The 17,693-nt window shown below is 34.8% G+C and overlaps 1 protein-coding gene across 1 annotated transcript in view; it reads right to left on the bottom strand.

The window, feature by feature from the left end:
• dgkb (diacylglycerol kinase, beta) overlaps window positions 1–17,693 on the bottom strand; it is a 111,558-nt gene that overhangs the window by 62,409 nt on the left and 31,456 nt on the right. The window contains exons 17-18 of the mRNA XM_073923876.1: window positions 12,474–12,658; window positions 10,276–10,436 (exon numbers count right to left, since the gene is read on the bottom strand). Coding sequence (XP_073779977.1) covers window positions 10,276–10,436; window positions 12,474–12,658 — 346 coding nt within the window. The remainder of the gene's footprint in view (window positions 1–10,275; window positions 10,437–12,473; window positions 12,659–17,693) is intronic.

Raw genomic sequence — 17,693 nt, forward strand, 5'->3', positions numbered from 1 at the left:
TCACCAAAATGGCACAATTTGGATCAAAGCCTAAAAGAGTTATAAAATATTATTTGTGTAGTATTTTGAGCTGAAACGTCACATACTTGTTTTACATCCTAAAAGGGGCAAGTCCCCTTTAAAACATATTTTACAGTTTAATTTTCTCTACATTCTCTACATTTGTTGCTTCCCAGACATCAACATTTGAATATTTATAAACGGTGAATCATTGTCTGAGCATCTGAGATTAGGCATGGATGTAAACTTTACCATCATAATTTTCAATAGTATTACAGAGTGCATGCAGTATAAGTTCCATTTGTTGTTTGCATATGACATCTGACAGCATTTTGAACCATAAACTGGCACTTAAGCATATAGAGATGGAGGTTGACAAACTGTATATTTGTGCTGACTGAGAAACGTTGAGCAAACGCAAAGCAATATACAAAAAGCAGTGTGGCTGTTAGTACATTAGTATAGTTTTAATTCAGCAGAATCCCACACGTCTGAACCATTAACACACGCACACACACTAATATATTGGCTGTTGCTTTTGAAAAATACTGTCAAAGTTATAAAATCAATAAGAATATCATTGAGAGATGGGTCTTTTTTTTTTAAATCTATTTAACAAATGAATTGATGTACCGAATGTTCAGAATATGTTTTTTTAAATTTGTTAATTAATATGATTTACCAAATATGGTTCATATGGTTAATATGGCTTTAGATTAGCTAATTTGTTAATTTAATATGGTTTAAGTTTGAAGGTCAGTTGAAGTATGATTTTAATGCTTAGAAATGTTACGGTTTGTGTTAATGTCATAACTGTTTACTGAATGATTTTTGTGTTGTATGTAACTGAAATAGGATGTCAAATAATTCAATAATAATGATACTACTACTATTGTTGCTGTTGCCATTTTAGGTCACAATTCACGCTATTAAATTATTAACTAGTGGCCATTACCTGCCTAAAATTAACTGATAATAACTGTTCATTAGTAGTTATAAAGTATAATCTTATTCTGCATCCCTAATCCTATACCCAAAACCTAAACCCAACATCCGCCTTACAAATTATTGATAAACAGCTAATTAGTAGTTTATTAAGCTAGTAGTGTTAATGTTTTGTTAATATTGTGAATTGTGACCTAAGCTAAAGTGCTATAACAATAATAATAATACCAATAATAATAATAATAATAATAATAAATAATTAATCATAATAATAATTTAATATTATTATTATTATTATGTAATGCAATGTAATGTAATGTGTATTTATATAGCACAACTATTGTGTATGGCCATACACCCAAGGCGCTTCACAATCATGAAGGGGGTCTCTCCACACCACCACCAGTGTGACACATCCACTTGGATAATGCGACGGCAGCCATAAGACAATGGCACCAGAGCGCTCACCACACACCAGCTATTGGGGGATACAGCCAATTTGATGGATGGGGATGATTGGGAGGCCATGATCTTAAGGGCCGATTGAGGGACTTTGGCCAGGACATCAGGCCAACCCTACTCTTTACGAGAAGTGCCATGTTATTTTAATGACCACAAAGAGTCAGAACCTCAGTTTAACGTCTCATTCGAAAGACAGCGCCCACTGACAGTGTATTGTCCCCTTCACTTTTTACTGGACTGGATTATAATTAATCCTTACATTTATATAGCGCTTTTCTAGACACTTAAAGAGCTTTATGCAATGGGGGAAATGTCCTCATCCACCACCAGTGTGCAGCATCCTCCTGAATGATGCAGACCAATTATGATATGGGGATGGTTAGAAGGCAAATTTGGCCAGGATGCTGGGGTTAAACCCCCACTCTTTTCAACATCCTGGGATTTTTAACAAACACAGAGAGTCGGGACCTCGGTTTAACATCTCATCCGAAAGGCGGCGCAGTATAGAATCACTGAGCAGTATAGAGACCCTTCACTATACTGGAGCGTTACGACCCACACAGACCACAGGTTGAGTGCCCCCTGCTGGCCTCACTAAAACCAATTCCGGCAGCAACCTAGCTTTACCATGTAGTCTTCCATCCAGGTATTGACCAGGCACAGCCCTGCTTAGCTTCAGTTGGCGACCATGTGAGAGTGGCAGACAGCTAGCTGCAGGCGAAATTATTGATCAAATACTTGAATAAGTTGATGTACTAATATAAACCAAAAGTAAATATATAGCATAAATAAATGACACTTTAATATACAAAAACAGTTATTCTAAATGTAAAAACCACTTCACAGGTGAGTGGGATTAACAAACCACCTGCAGAAAACACACTCGTTTATCTCACTCACACATTAACCGCCGCAAACACTTTTTTTTTTATTTATGAAGTGTGCTTCTCATTGGTGAGTGGGCTTGACAAACCACATGTAAAAACATCTTCTATCGCTTTCTCTCTCAAAAAGAAAAAGTTGAGCACTCTTATACTAGCACTAAATTCTTTGAACACAAACCAATTACTTTGTATAACTAGGATTTCTTGTGTGTATTGCCTCTTCCTGTTAAATCGCTGGATGCCAAAAGCATCTGCTAAATGGTTTAATGTAATGTAAATAATTCACAATACTACTGTTTTTAATTTGTGGGCAGAAGATACGTCCTTCAAAACATTAAACATATTTTTTCACTAGTAGATACATGAAATATCTGGCTCTAAATATAAAAAGAAAACTACAAAAGTACATCAGAGATACTAAAATAACTCAAAGAGCTCCACAAACAGGTCATTTCCACCTGACTAGGTATATTCAAGGGTAAAGAAGAACAAGTGAACTTGACCGTTAAAACAAAGATAAAAACACCATAACTTGCAGAAACTTTCTTCTTCCTCCTCCAAGAGGGCCTCCCTCTCATCTCCCTCAAGCCCAAACACACAGTCAGGTGCATTTGTGAATCCAGCCCCACCAATGAAACCACCTCCACACCGAAGACCCCCTGCTAGCTCGCGGCTCAAACGCTTTAACAAAATCAATTCCTTCACCGCTGACATCTCTTAAGCCCGCAGAGAAAAGCGAGACACAGGTCCCGCCAGAGCCTCCGTTTCTTCAAGAAGAAAGACAAAATGACAGGTGTATCTGAAAGATCATATCGCTCTTTTCTTACGATAAATGAAAACACGAGAGCAAAGGCTCGCTCTCCCTTCGGCCTTTGAGAAACGTCATCGCTTCCGCCGTCCGCATTTTTGCTTTTTTTTTTATTGACTCTCAAACTCAAGTTGCAGCAGTCAGTTATCTTTTATCCACCGCTGTCTGATAATTACCAGAGTGAAAACTCTGTTGAGCAAATTAATAAAGGGTCACGTGTAATGTTTAGTATTTAGTCCTGAAATGTATTTAAGCTGAAATGTATTTCTTTAACTATTTTCTAAAGCGTTTGTTTCAGCTTTGACTCCAGCTTGACTTTTACTGCTAAAATAAAGTCCAGAGAGATTAATGAATATAGTGTTTCTAGTTCAAGATTTTGATGACCCTGTGACGCAGTGGGTAGCACCTTCGCCTCACAGCAAGAAGGTCACTGGTTCAAGCCTCGGCTGAGTCAGTTGGCATTTCTGTGTGGCGTTTACATGTTTTGCCTGTGTTCACATGGGTTTCCTCTGGGTGCTCCAGTTTCCCCCACAGTCCAAAGACATGTGGTATCGGTGAATTGGGTATGTTAAAATTGACCATAGTGTATGAGTGTGTATGGATGTCCCCCAGTGATGGGTTGCAGCTGGAAGAGCACCCGCTGCTTAACAAAAATATGCTGGATAAGTTGGTGGTTCATTCTGCAGCGACCCCAGATTAATAAAGGGACTAGGCGCAAAAGAAAATGAATGAATGAATGAATGAATGACTGAATGGTTCAAAATGTCACATTTATATTAAACTACAGTGTATATATATATATATATATATATATATATATATATATATATATATATATATATATATATATATATATATATATATATGATCACATTTCACATTTGATGATTCAAAGCATGCTACATTAAATTATGTGTAAAATGTATTCATTTATTTATCAGTTTATTATTTTTCCTTAATGTTTTTTAGTGCACTGTAAAATATTTGTACACATTTCTTCTATTTCTCAACAACTGATGATAAATGCATTTATTAACTTAACCATTTCTTTCATTCTTTTTTTGTTTTAGCTACAACATTCAAAGTTTATGTACACTGTTAAAACAAAATTCGAGTTAACAATTGATGTTTAATGCCGTTTTTCTACCTCAAAAGTTATATGTTATTATTGTTATCCTTATTGTTTTTATTATTATTATTGCTAGTACTAATAGCACTGCTCCTACTTAAATATTAATATAAGTGAAGAGTTTAGATGTAAAAACCTCTAAATGACATTTGAAATTTTCCTCTAAAAGAGCATTTTTATCAGGCTCCTGTGTGTATATTCATTAATATCACTTTTGTGGTCATTTTCTTGTACTTTAAAGTTAAATATCTCAACATAAACAAAGGAGGTTGATAAACATGTTCATTTTCTAAAGAAATTTCAGATGGCACTTGGAGGTTTTTGCATCTGAACTCTTCAATTATTTAATAATAATGATGATAATGTTGATGATGATGATCATGATCATAAAGCTTATTACAAGTTCTACTACTAAAAATCTGTCTTCCTACACTATTAAAACAGAAAACAATACAAAATTTGAGATTTTTATTCATTTAGTCATTCTCCTTCAGCTTAGTCCCATCAATTATCAGGGGTCGTCACAGTGTAATGTAATGTAGTGTAATGTAATGTGTATTTGTATAGCGCATTCATCGTGTATGGCCATACACTCAAAGCGTTTCATAAATATGGTCTCTACCTTAAGCTGGATTTCTATTTTCACCTGGTGATGCATCGCACACCTCCACTCCCTGCGTGTGCCTCTCAAATAAATCCTTATAATCATTTAAATAATTTATAAAATTAATTTTAAAAATTTGTATAAAAATATTGAATGATATTAATGATATGACGTAGTTGCGTCTACGTAATTTCTACTTCTCTGTTTATCCGTCTTCACGGTCAGTTTCTTTATATACCACCCCCTGTCATTTTAAAGAATATTACAATGGCGAACGTGTCAAGTATTAAAGCCTCTTCCGTTTCATGAGGTGCGTGTGCAGTCAGCGGAGATGTGCGATGTGGCGCCAGGCAAAAGTATAAATCCAGCTTAAGCACCTAAGCTAGGCAGGGCTGCAGGGCTAAGCAGGGCTGCACTCGGTCAGTTGGATGAGAGACCATATGGGAAAGCTAGGTTGCTGCTGGAAGTGGTGTTAGTGAGGCCAGCAGGGGGCACTCAACCTGCGGTCTGTTGTGGGTCCTAACACCCCAGTATATTGATGGGGACTCTTTACTGCTCAGTGAGCACCGTCTTTCAGATTGAGACGTTAAACCAAGGTCCTGTCTCTCTGTGGTCATTAAAAATATCCTTCGAAGAAGAGTAGGGGTTTAACCCCTTTTTCCTGGCCAAATTTGCCCACTGGACTCAGTTAATTACGGCCTCTAACCATCCCCATATTATAATTGGCTTCATCACTCTGTCTCCTCTCCACCAATTAGCTGGTGTGGTCTGGCACAATATGGCTGCCATCACATCATCAAGGTGGATGCTGCACACTGATGGTGGAAGAGAAGATTCCCCCCAATGTGTAAAGTGCTTTAAGTGTCCAGAAAAAGCACTTTATAAAATGTAATGAATTATCATTATACTTGAAATTTGAAAAACTGTAAGTGGATTTCTCAAAACAACAAAACCAAGTCTCCCCTTAGTTCATCAGTCAAAAATAAATATCTGTGTCAATGTACATGTCAGTGCCATCAGATTGACAAGTCTTTAAGTCACTGTGTATGGATAAGGGGTCGCTCAGACAGAATGCGTCTTTCCTATCCAACATGCTTCTTATCTTTTGTTTTTCAATGTAAACACAAGCTAGATAGAGATGTTTGACCATAACAGTGATGAGGGTGATAATGATAATTAGTATTATTATTATTAGTAGTAATACATTGTAAAAAAAAATGCAGGGTTCCACACAGTTTCTTCATGTTGTCCCAACACAAATCGATAAAGTTAACTTAAAAGTTTTTACAAATTTAAATGGATTTAACATAAAGCAATTAAGTTGTCCTAAAAGAACTTAAGAATTATGTTTTTTCAACTCATTTGATCATAAATGATGATGCTTGTTAAGATTATTGTTAAGATTACTCAAAAAAACACAAGAGCAAAGGCTTTTGAGAGACGTCATCACTTCCGCCATCCACATTTCTCCTTTTTTCATTGACTCTCTAGCCCAAGTTGCAACAGTCAGTCAGTCAGTCAGCTGCCATCTTTCATCCGCCGTTGTCCGATAATTACCAGCGCGAAAACTCTGCTGAGCAAATTAATAAAGAGCCATGTGTAATGTTCCCTCATAGTTCACCATTTAGTCCAATTACGGCGGCTGATGTGCCAGTGTCAGTGGGAGAGTAATGGCTTTGACGTGAGCGCAGGGTCATTAGAAACAGACGACATGATCTTAGGCCATCCTGTGTGATTAGGGACTGTCTTTTGCTTCTGGCTCGACCCAAATGATAACACCCCCAGTCTGATGGAGAGGGATATTTCAACTTTGGTATTTAAATGGTAGATAATTAGCCAAAATAGCACATGACAGGGTGATCTGTCAATGAGACTGCCGTTAGTGTGAAGAGCAGGGATGATTTTATAACACTTTTATCAATACTTGATCATCAGACATTCATTTCTGCTTTTTTCCTTTTAGATTTTTTGATTTAAAATATTTTTATGCCACAAACAAATCCAAAGTTTGGATCTTTTGGAGTTTGTTTGCTAGAAAATGTTGCTATTTTGAATTTAATTTTTTAGTAACTGTTTTTTAATAATTCAAAGCATTTTACTTTTAATAATTTGTGAAATTCAGAAAGTTTGTAAAAATGGTCATCTGGAAATATAATATATTTTGCTGTATTTCATCAATTTTTGAATTAGTATTCATTAATACTGACCCTATCAGTGGACTGTCAAAAACACACCATTAAGTTAAATATTATTGTGTTTTTACATAATGTCAAGCTGTCACATCATTAAACAGTAATATTTGGTTGATTTTTTGTTGGACGTTGGACAGTTGGGTTCTGATGTCAACCCGATTTTTAATTCCAAACAAAATGCGACGTCTCCATGACATTGGTGTAAAATGTCAATCTGATAACATGTTAACGTCCTGTGCCTGCTGGGTTGGTTATGAGCATTATTAACACTATAACTAGCATATATAAAAACTTACTTTATTAAAACTGTATAACTAACATTAGCAAAAGTTTTATTTTTTATTGTTCGAGATTATTAAAGTATGTTTTACAAGAAAATATTACTGTAGATTTTTTACTTGAAAGTTTCAGGTTTCATTTTTAGTGTGTTACTTAAATTATTCCTCAAATGTAACTTTTTCAGTGCTCTGTAAATAAATGTAATTTGGCAGTATTTGTATTTTTACAACAAAATATTAGTTCATTTATTTTATTTCCTTTATTTAGCCAGGAGATCACACTGAGACAGTACTGTCTCTTCTTCCAGTGAGACCTAGTCAAGATGGCAGCACACAAAATCACAGAAAACTATACCACAAAATTACAAAACCACCATTTATAAAACAGGTCAGATCATAAAAAGCTATTACAGGTATACTTTAAGACGTTGTACAGAAGATGTTTAAAAGTACTCAGAGTCGGAAGTGTGTCAAGATTAAGTTGATTTTGCAGGTCCTTCCAAGCCCTATAGGAGCATATAAGGTAAAAGCATGTTTGCCAAGTTCTGACAATACCCTTGGGACTGTTAAGCGAATACAGGAACAAAACCTAGTGTGTTGATTATTTATGTGAAATGTTAGCGAATTAGAAAGATTGGATGGTAGTTTACCTAAGAGAGGCTTAAAAGTAAATAAGTACAAATGTATTTTTCTCCTTTAATATAGAGATACCCAATCTAAGGAATCTTTTAACAATTAAAGGCATGTTACCTTAAATTATATGTGAAAGCTTCTGAAATTACTTAATTGAAATTAAATATAATGTGTTGCATTTCTTCAATTTATCAACTTGACTTGTGCTGAAGTCTTAAATTGCTGAAGTATTTTGATACAGATGACATTAGTACAATGCAAATACTGACTAAAATAATATAACTGAGTATTTTTACAAAGAAATATCACTGCAATGTTACTTTAGAATTTCATATTTAGTATTTTACTTTTTATGAAGTTTCTCTTTAATTGTAAAGTAATTTCTGACTGAAAGTAGTTTCTACAACAATTTTGCTTTCAGTCTATACTATATATTTTTTTCAAAGCTGTAAAAAACACAGATTACTGGTGTACTTTTCCAAGTACATTATCTCTTTTGTTAGTTTTCAGAAATATATGGTTTAGTGTTTTAGCTATTAGAGTTACATCAAATTACAAATATGCTAAAACAATGCATCTTGTGAGCTGATGTTAAAAGGGTTTGATGCTGCGCTCCTCTTCTGTGCTGGGATGTAAATGTCTTAAATTAGCCCTATCTGTTAAAGTGTTCTTGCACCATCTTGTCTGGCAACAGCTGCATTTGTTGGCTGTTTAGTTCCGAGAGTTCATATGCATAATTACGGAAGACATTGTTTTTCATTTGCATAATCTGCAAAGTAATTATGAGCCCGACTTGCTTTGTAATCTCTATTGGTTTTCGGGTTGTTTTCAAAAGGAATTTGTGTTTTCATATAAAATGTGATAAGAAAAATATCACTTGATCCCACTGAGATTTGCACTTCTCTTTAATCCAAACAAACAAATACATTTGTCAACGCATTGAAAATGTAATTTCATTGACACAATACTGAATATACGGCAGCTGAATGATTAATGAGACAGAGATCTATCTATCTATCTATCTATCTATCTATCTATCTATCTATCTATCTATCTATCTATCTATCTATCTATCTATCTATCTATCTATCTATCTATCTATCTATCTATCTATCTATCTATCTATCTATCTATCTATCTATCTATCCATCTCTCCATCTATCCATCTCTCCATCTATCCATCTATCCATCTATCTATCTATCTATCTATCTATCTATCTATCTATCTATCTATCTATCTATCTATCTATCTATCTATCTATCTCTCCATCTATCTCTCCATCTATCTATCCATCTCTCCATCTATCTCTCTATCTCTCTATCTATCCATCTATCTATCTATCTATCTATCTATCTATCTATCTATCTATCTATCTATCTATCTATCTATCTATCTATCTATCTATCTATCTATCTATCTATCTATCTATCTATCTATCTATCTATCTATCTATCTATCTATCTATCTATCTATCTATCTCTCACATGTCATTCTATAATGGATCATAATATTTCATAAATCAATCCTTTAAGCCATCAATTCCCTCAATAACAAGTTGACATTGACTAACATTTGTCCAAGCATGTCCCCCTCAATACAATTTCCCCTTCTTTAAAAAAAAAATGCGTACAAATCGAAAATAAAACAGAGTCGTCAAACCTCCAAATGCCAATTACCGTATTTCCCTTGACATTTGTGGATAATGGCTGACATGCGGTCGGCGTAATAAGCATCATTAGATTCAGACGGCTCAAGGTGCATCAACACACGTCGTGTTTGATCTGCGTTCGTGAAGACAAGACTCCTGTAACGTCCACCACATCTTTCATTGTCAATTGACTAGATTTGGCGATGAGGGATGGCACTGTTAATGTAGTAGATGCTCTTGGCATTTCAAAAAGCACTCAGCCCTCTTGATTAGCTCATTTAGTCTTATTACTTAGTGACCTTATTCACTTTTTATTTATAAACTCAACTCACTGTCATCATACAGTGTATTAGGGTTAATGGACAAGTCTTAAACACTGGATAGATGTGTTTATATGTATATGAGTACCTTATATTAGACTCACACTGTCATGTGATGCGAATTCACAGTTCATTTATTTAAGCTTTAACTTTTAAATGTAGTATGAATGAAGGTCTATGGGGGAAAAAGTGCACCACTCTCTGAGTTTGTCCATCAACTTCTCCTGCTGAAAAACCCGAAAATGTGAAAAGGGTCCATTTGAAGTTGTAAAAAAGGAAATAAATTGCAACATATTAAAGAATATTGCAATATATTTCAAATTGCAATAATACTGTTTTGTCTCTACAGTGTTAATGTATTTGAGACTCACCACACCGATAGAGAAGTAATTGTTGATTATGCTGTACGGGACGGGATCTCCACCTTCATCTCGGTCTACAGGAGTGATGTTGATCTTCCACCGGTCCAGCATCACCTCACTGCTGTCCTGGACGTCCTTCAGAATCTGCAGGAGACTTTCTCCATCATAGCCTGAAACACAAAGGTCAGATGACTTTTTGATGTGTATCAGTGCTCCATTAAGCTCCAGACAAGAAGAGAAGACGAATAGACAACAGACAATGGTAAAAAGTCATAAAGAGCCATTCACACCTACATTTTACATCTGTAAAGGTATAGTTCACCTTTGAATGACTCTAGAGTGATTCCAAATGTTTATTCTGTTCACTAAAGACGAAGTTCTGAGGAAATATCAACACAGAAAATATTTTGAGGAAAGTTGAAAGCCTGCAGCCACTTACTTCCATATAGGAAAAACAAATGTTATGGAAGTCAATGGTTACAAAATATCCAGCTTTTGTCAAAGTATCTTCTTTTGTGTTCAACAGAAGAAAGTCATGTAAACAGGTTTTAAATATGGGTAGTAAATGATGACAGAAATTTCAGTTTTGAATGAACTATCCATTTAAATACTGCATACTTTTGTTATACAGACTACATTACTACATATCCAAACTACATTGAAGCTAGCTAGTCATAATCACACAACATATTTCAAATCGTAGGACCAATCTGAAGTGACATGCCCCATTATTGCTGTTGCTCAAGCTCTATTTTCATTTAAAATTACATTTTCATTTTGCTTCAGCTACTGCGCAAGATTGACACCAAACCAGACTCCTTTATGGCTTTTTCAATGGTGACAAAAGGACATTAATTTGATTGCCATCTATGCTTATGTTAGAGTGTTTTTCATTTTCCCAAGGTTTCCATATTCCTAGACCAGGCCGTATCCTGAGTATATGCTGTGGTGATCGTGGAGAGCATATGACTGATTCCTGAAAGACTCTATAGTGGCAGATGAGTATCCACATTGATCACATGGGCCAGTATGATCACCTGTCGGTGACCTACTCACACCTGCAGCTTCTATACGATGGATGTCCACCAATCTCCAGCCACTAGCGCCAAGACTGCAGCTCTGCACAGGAAGTCTGGCTAGAGGAAAATTGGTTGCGCCCAACTGAGCCTGGTTTCTTTCTTTTCTTTGGCGAAGTTTTGTTCCTCGCCACTGACTTGCTTGGTTTTGGTATTTGTGGAGCTGCGCATCATTGGATTTGCTCTTCAGTGTTTGGACTTTCAGCAGTCAAAATTAGACCAAACTGAACTGAACTTCAACTGTGAAATCTAGACTGACACCGTTTCAATGTACCACAACTTCTACGTTAAGCAGCTTTGACACAATCTAAATTGTAAGAGTGCTATAGAAATAAAAATCAACTGAATTGACATGGTTATAAATATTGGAAGAACAGGGACAAAACCTGGAGCAAGGTCTGGAGTATGACAATGAAAATACACGATATGTCAAAATCCAGTCAAAATCAACACAGGTACAAAGTAGACGCCAAAAGACAGGACTTGCCATAATAAACAAAGCAAATCTATACAAACCCCTCCCCCAGCGGACCGCATGGCTATAAAGATGACCATTGGCTGTTTTGACTGGAAGGCGGGATTTTTTTTTTCAGTCGCCAGACGCAGGCAGCTTTTTTTATGATTTTCATCTAAATTTGATGGCCTTCAGAATATGTTTTGTTAAATATGATTAAGCAAACAATATATCACCATAAGCAGCATAGGCTCTACTTTTAAACAAAAAAGCATTTTATCCTGTTTTCATGTGTTCATGTTTTATCCCCATTTAAATGCATTTAAGTTAAGATAAACAGATAAAACTGCAAAACTGCATGAGTTCATTAACCCCCTCTTCATTTTAACTCTTCTCGGATTATCTGTATTTCACACACGGAAGACCCAGAAGTCCCGTAAATCATTCAAATTAGGGCTACTCATATCAAAATAAACCTAAAACATGCACTGTCATAAAAAGTCAGCAATGGTGTGAATCATTCTCTCAATTGACGAGATGTTTCATCAATGGCAGAAACAGAGTTAATATGTAGCAGCAAATCTTGTGAAATTAAATAATATTACATTGGTAGACTGATTAATTTGGAGTGAAAATCTCTAAACATCACATTAAAGTCGTAAAATGGCTTAAATTACCTCCACCCCAGTGCAGACACCTTGCGAGGTCATTTCCTGTGCCGAGAGGAAGTACACACACGGGAGGATTCTGTTCAAAGTTGGCTTTGTCTAAGAAATAGAAAAGCACTTCATTGAATGAGAGGGAAAATGCTAGAGGACAGCAGAGTGTCTTATAATATTCCACAGTTCTACAGCTTCTATAACTGTTTTGTAATGTCACAGAACATTTTTGACATGCATCTTTGATCAGGAAAATAATATATGTATTATAAATAAAAGGAGGGATTTATGGAAATACAACTGTACCACATATTTACAAAAAAAAATTATTCCTTTGGAAAGAATGTCTGATGTTTTGGTTTTAGAACAACTTTGATTAAAGGTTTTGATTCACTTCATATTTGTTTATGCATATGTGTCTGTATATACGTGTATGTATGTATATGTGTATGTGTGCGTACAGCAGGGAAATAAGTATTGAACCTGTCATGTTTGTTTTTCCTCGGAATAAAATTTGTAAGGAAGCTGTTGACATGGAATTGAACCAGATTTTGGTAAAAACTCAAACAATACAAACATAAAAATAAAACTAAACACAAAATCTGAAAAAATGAGTTACGTGTAATAACAATGAAATGACACAAGGATAAAGTACAGAACTACTGAAATACGTTTAATACTTCAAATAAAATACTTTTATTTGGTGGTGGCAGCTTAAAGACGCCTCTCATTCAGAGTGTAAAAATCTTGATGATTCTGTGGGTCTTGTCTATCAAATCTGATCTTTAGTTTGTATTTTCTATTGGATTAAAGTTGACGACGACAAAGGGCAGAAGGTTGCCTAATAATACTGAGAAATTTTAGCAGCTGTCTGATCATTCACTGCCTTTATACACCTCCCTTTCTTCATGTGTTCAATACTTTTTTCCATGCATCATTTCATTTTACAAAGCATAACTTAATCTGTGAACTAATTAGATTAGTTTTCTGTGCATATATGGATTTATTTGGTTGTCATTAACATCTGGTGAAAATTTTAATTCAATGGCACCTTAGAAACATGTTTTCTAAGAAAAGTAGTGACATGTTCAATACCTATTTTCCCCGCTGTATGTGTATGTATACAGTGTGCATATGTGCATGTGTATGTGTGTGGTTGGCAGTGTGTGTATACAGTATATACATATATGTATATACTAGTGTGTTTATATAATAAAATAAAAGTCTACAATGTTTTTTTTTTCTAATACACTCCTATGAAAGCATCCAGTCTATTACTCTGCCTTTGTTTTGATTGATAAAAATGGAGGCAATTTTTGACACAAATAAAAGATTAAATGAGGATGCAGTCATCTAAAAAAACATCACCCGCAGAGACTATTCTTCAGATGATATAAGTAATATGCCATTTCTTGAAAAAAGATAATCATCCTATTTGCCCTGAAAACACAGGTACGAATGTAATAGCTTTAGTTCTGTGGAAAAAAATAAAATAAGTATTTGACTATTTCAGCAAATATTACAAAATCATTTCTGTATGAAAGAACCTCTGAAACAACAACATAAGCTGCATTTGTTTTGCAGTATTTCCTCTAGATGTCTTTATGTTTTGAAGTTTACTTTAGCTCGATGCTTTTATTAAATCTATAATGAAAAACTTCCTGGATTTAATTTACTATGACAGCAGTACAGACTCCAGCTTTTAATTGCTCTAATAAAAAAAAAAAACTCAGACAAGAGGCCAAAACAAACAAACAATGTAAGTCCTACAACCACAAAGACAAAAAAGGCAACTTGCCGGGTGCCTCACTGTCCCCCCACCGGTGATAATATACAGCCATATCGCACTGCTACGAGTGTGATATTGCGTTTATACAACAGTTTGACTGCATATTTGTGTGTATATATGAATGAAAATCAAACATGAAGAGTCGCAACAACCCTTTTGTATGAGGAACTACTTTCTTCCACCATTTATTCACATCTGCAGCTGACCATCAGAACAGCAGAAACCATTGCTACTTCACACACGTCACTAGAACTAGTATCTCTAGGATTCTCCTGCATAAGGTGGAGAATTGTAATGTCTATGTGATGACAAAACAGATGATTTTGCTCACATGTCAAGGTTATAGAACTAATTGGCATGTGATCTCTCAGTATTTCTCCCGATTTCACAAAAAATAACCCAGAAAAAGCCAAAGCAAAGCAAACAAATGCAAATAAAATAAAATAAAATGCAAAAGAGAGAGGTAGACTTAAAATGTAGATCTATGCATATTTTATATATTATCACCTGTTAATATTTAATACTTTATTAAATATTTTATATTTTATCACCTTTGATTGTATTGTAAAGAGTATTAAGAGGAATTATGCCTCGGACTGGAAATATACGTTTGTTTGGTTCGTGAGTTGTGTTGAATGTGTTGAAGTTAAAGCTTACTTGCTTTGTTTTTAGTTTTTTCCCCTTTATTAATATATTGATTTGGTCGATTGATTGTTTGATTTTGCCGGGGCATTGTATGGCGAAGGGGTGTCACAAATTAAGCCATTAAATTTGATGTCATGACTATAAAGGTTTTATGGCAGTCTTATGAACACCTCTTTTTGTAAAGTGTTATCACTAACTCTAACATACAAATTATTTATTATTACAAGCAGACTTAGCAAATCCCATTAAATGGCAAAACCAGATAGCCAATCACATGAGGATGTCTGAATAAGAATAACAAAAGCCTACATTTCGACAGCTGACAGACATCTTTATATTAGCATCACATGACTAGCCGAGCTCATGTGTTCAACTTTACCAGATGACTGTGACTGTAAATGCATAGTCAAATCAAACTCTATATCTATCTGCTCCACCAGCGGAGAAACATCAATACATTGGCTACACTTGGCCTAGATGCTAGTGCTTGAAACGCTGTAATCAATAGTCTCAAAGCAAACCGGCTGACAAGGTCACCAATGCTGTGAGGAGAGCAGAGCTCAATCTGTGCTTTAAAAAAAGAAAATCGTACAAAAAAAAAAAAAAAAAGAAAATGGAAAGAATATAATCAGAGGCCTAACAGGACAGGAGTGTGGAGTAAAAACTGAACCAGCCGATACTCACTGATGCTGAATTAGGAATTATGATTTTTTAAATGTTTAAATTTAGATTTTTTTTAATCCTTTGTTTTAAACCACTAATTTTAAATCTAAAAACATTTCACTGATTTTGTTTCATATTAAGCATTTAAAAATATATATTTTCAACAGTTTTGGGAAAGTTTTGGAAAGTCATAAAATGTAAAAGTCAAATTTCTTCTATAAAAAATGATCAAAATCATCATTTAAAAATAAAATTATAGTATAATTGGGTCTGAAATAGTATCTATATTGATTATATTAAATATATTGTTTCTCCTTGCTGTTTTTTATTTTATTTTTTATTTTGACTCTTTAATTGTCCCCCGCCAAGAAAAAAACATTTTTGGATTGCATGTCTTACTGTAACTCCTAAAGTCTCAAGTTATCACATTTAATGCTTTTTTTTTAACACAACCTATAATTTTTAAAATATCAAAGGTTGGTATGTCAGTTTATGGCAAAAGTACGGGAATTAATACATAAACTATGAAAATGAGAAAATATGAAGTGTAAGACCAATTTATTCAAAAACGTATTCAAAATAAAACATTTTATTTATCACTCATCTTTAGTTTTTGAAGAATGCCATAAAATGTTTCATATTTTTACAAAAAAAAAAACAAAATCAAGTTTAGTAATGCAACAGGATTATGTTTGTTAGATTTTTTTGTAAACCAACAATGCTGTGTGTAAACCAATGGTTCCCAAAGGGGGGATTGGGACTATGCATGCATAAGATTTTGAAGGCCCGTGCACACCAGTGCGCTTTTTGCCCGCGATTTTTGTTGACGTTTAACGCCTCATGACTAAATAAAGGGCGCCAATGTGATCGTGCACACCAACGAGCAAAACGGCAGGCGTAAAATCGTCAGATTGGCACTTTTGTTCACGTGCACGGAGCTGCTGAAGTTACAGTAAACAGCACTTGGAGGCACTTAAGAGCAAAACTGTCAATGTGAGCGCACAAGAGCGCCTGTAGGATTTTTTTCAAAGGTACGCACATATCCAGCACCACCCTACCCCATCATCCCTTATTTTTATTTCAATCCAAAAAGCACTGATGCTTGCTGTCAAATGTTACATTATTTAAGGGTATTGCCGCGAGTGAGACCGAGAAAATGAAAGCACATTATTGTTACATAATAATTTATTTTGTAATACTGTACATAATATAATTTATTTATCTACTAGACAAACATGAATAACGAATAACATCTGAGGGGAAGTGCTTAAAAACCGGTCTCAAACTCTTTTGGAAGAGTGAAAAAACTCAGAAACTCGCGAGAATGGAGATGTCTGCTTATTTGTGCCAGTCTGTGAGATAAAATTGTTAAAAACACTTTGAATGGTATAGCGCAGGGGTCACCAACCCTGTTCCTGGAGAGCTACCTTCCTGCAGAATTCAGTCCCAACCCTGATCAAACACACCTGAACCAATTAATAGTACCTAAAGCAGCACTTAATAATTACAAACAGATGTGTTTGGTCAGGGTTGCAACTGAATCATCAATATGAATTATGTAAAAAAACAAATAAATAAATAAATAAGTGACATTAATTTGCGCCTTCTCATGGCAGGTAGGTACGCACAGTGCGTACACCCGTACGCCTGCAGGCGCCACTGCGAGCGCACATTGAAGAAGATGCCCAGAGGCGATATATGAACGTGGAGCTGCTTATCTACATGTCAAATGATTCTCATTAAATTATAAGTAGACTGATAGGATGGTGAAAAGGTTAGTGTAAGTTGACCTGTAGTTTCTTATAGTCAGTTAAATGTCAGTTGAAGGAGCAGTTTCAGCAGATATTAAGCAGACAGTCTAGTGATACTCAAATGGACCATCAAAATAAAGTGTTATCATCTCTGCTGTCATTATGATCAGTTGAATACATCTTTGTGAAATAAATGCATCCATTTTAATAACATGTTAGCAAAAAAAAAATTATATTGCAATAAATTCTATACAACATAATATACTTAAAAATACTTTAAGTATACTTAAAAAATAATAAATAAATAAATAAATACATATATATATATATATACACACACAAACATATTTATTTATTTATTTATTTACTAACCTTACATTTTTCAGTGGA

This window comes from Danio rerio, chromosome 15 (genome assembly GCF_049306965.1).
Source record: "Danio rerio strain Tuebingen ecotype United States chromosome 15, GRCz12tu, whole genome shotgun sequence".
NCBI classification, from domain to species: Eukaryota; Metazoa; Chordata; class Actinopteri; order Cypriniformes; family Danionidae; genus Danio; species Danio rerio.